This window comes from Miscanthus floridulus, unplaced genomic scaffold (assembly GCF_019320115.1).
Source record: "Miscanthus floridulus cultivar M001 unplaced genomic scaffold, ASM1932011v1 os_1100_1_2, whole genome shotgun sequence".
NCBI lineage: Eukaryota > Viridiplantae > Streptophyta > Magnoliopsida > Poales > Poaceae > Miscanthus > Miscanthus floridulus.
Window position 1 is genome coordinate 1 of NW_027097526.1, and position 1,548 is coordinate 1,548.

The 1,548-nt window shown below is 51.0% G+C and overlaps 1 protein-coding gene across 1 annotated transcript; it reads right to left on the reverse strand.

Annotated features, from left to right (window-relative positions):
* Positions 1-196: 196 nt before the first annotated feature.
* On the reverse strand, positions 197-1,102 carry LOC136533701 (uncharacterized; the record flags this gene model as incomplete). The annotated part of the gene is made up of 4 exons (XM_066526239.1): positions 1,037-1,102; positions 797-994; positions 535-708; positions 197-450 (listed from the first exon to the last, which is right to left on the reverse strand). Coding segments are annotated over exons 1-4 (692 nt in total), but the record flags the coding sequence as incomplete, so codon positions are not given.
* Positions 1,103-1,548: the final 446 nt, after the last annotated feature.

Genomic DNA, 1,548 nt, shown 5'->3' on the forward strand with positions numbered 1-1,548 from the left:
TTGTTACAAGCAGTTTCGAGGAATGTAAAACCAAAGAACGACGAATAAAACAGAAATAACCTGTAGTGCTGCCACACGATGCGTCGAAGTGTCCTGCCTTGGGCGTATGGGCACGCTACCGCTCGTGCTGCTTGCCCGGACCTGTGAGAGAGTGGGAGTGCTGTGCGGGTCGAGCGTGCTATTGCCGATGAGGTACCGCCCATGCTTCTTGCCTCCTCCCACCCTCATGACGATGTCGCCATCAATGTCCGTGGTGTGCGGATCCCAGTCTGCCCCATGGACCGTCCTTGCCGCCTCGGTGTACTGACTGATGCGCTCGGGGATGCTCTCGTTGGTGAAGGACTCGGCTAGGTCATCCGGGTTCCAGTCGATTTCGTCTGTCGCCTTACCCTTGTGGGCCAGAACCCATGACTTGAGCTCTCCGCATGGCTGGTTTTGATGTGCAGCCGACTGCGACAAAAACAACAAGACGGTTACAAATCATGCAGGAATAAGCGTCTGAAAGAATAATTGAAGCTACACCAAGTCACGTACCCATCTTGCCCCGTATTCGTGGATGTTAAGGTTGCCCTGGTGGTGTGATACACCTGGCATCAGCAAACGCCGTTCCCGGAGGACGGTGTGGTTATCCGCCCAATCGGCACTCACCCACCTGTCGACCATCATCTTCCAGGCCCGCGTTTTATTGGCGCACCAGCCAGGAGGCACCTGTACGACATCAAGTACATTGACAGATATAAGAACAATTCAAGCTACCCAATCTCAGAAGAAATCAATATTGATGTTGTATATTTACCTTCAGGTACTGCTCTTTGGTCAGATGCATTAATCTTGCATCTTCTTTCTTCACCTTCCGAGCCTCGTAGACGGCACAGTAATCGATGATGGCCTGGAGCCGCGCCTCGTAATGCATGTCTGAGATGCGGCATCTAAAAGATTTGGCCAACGCCTTGGTCGCCCTCTCCTCGTAGCCCTCGGCGCATCTAAAGAAGTCCTGCATATAGAAAAGATGTATCAATACACTGGTTCAACAAACTCTGGCAAACACTGTATCAATCCTCCTGCCTACGTCCTTCAGCGAAGTGTGCTTCGTGAAAGTCATCTAACCAATCTGCTACCCCGGCATCAGCATTATAATCCTCGACACGTGGTCTCACCACCTCCTCTCTCACACGATCGGCTTCACCGTGGTGGGTCCACTGGGTATAGTTTTTCATAAATCCATTCCTAGCAAGATGTGAAGTCATCACCTCCTTTGTCTGCCTCTTTCTGTTCTTACAGTTGGTGCAAGGACAAAAAACGGCAACCGCTCCGGGAGCCTGGTCAAATGCTTGCTCGATGAAAGCCTCGGTCCTGACAACCCATTCTCTGGTAATCTCACGGGTGCTCCAGCGGCCCGAGTACATCCACTCACGGTCATTCATCCTCTAACATATATATCACCAAGTAATAAATATGACCATGGACTTGCATCTACACGTCGTTCCTACCATCTAATAGGTAAGGATAGGTCCTAATCCCACCCGAGGATTCATAGATGGGGTTAGT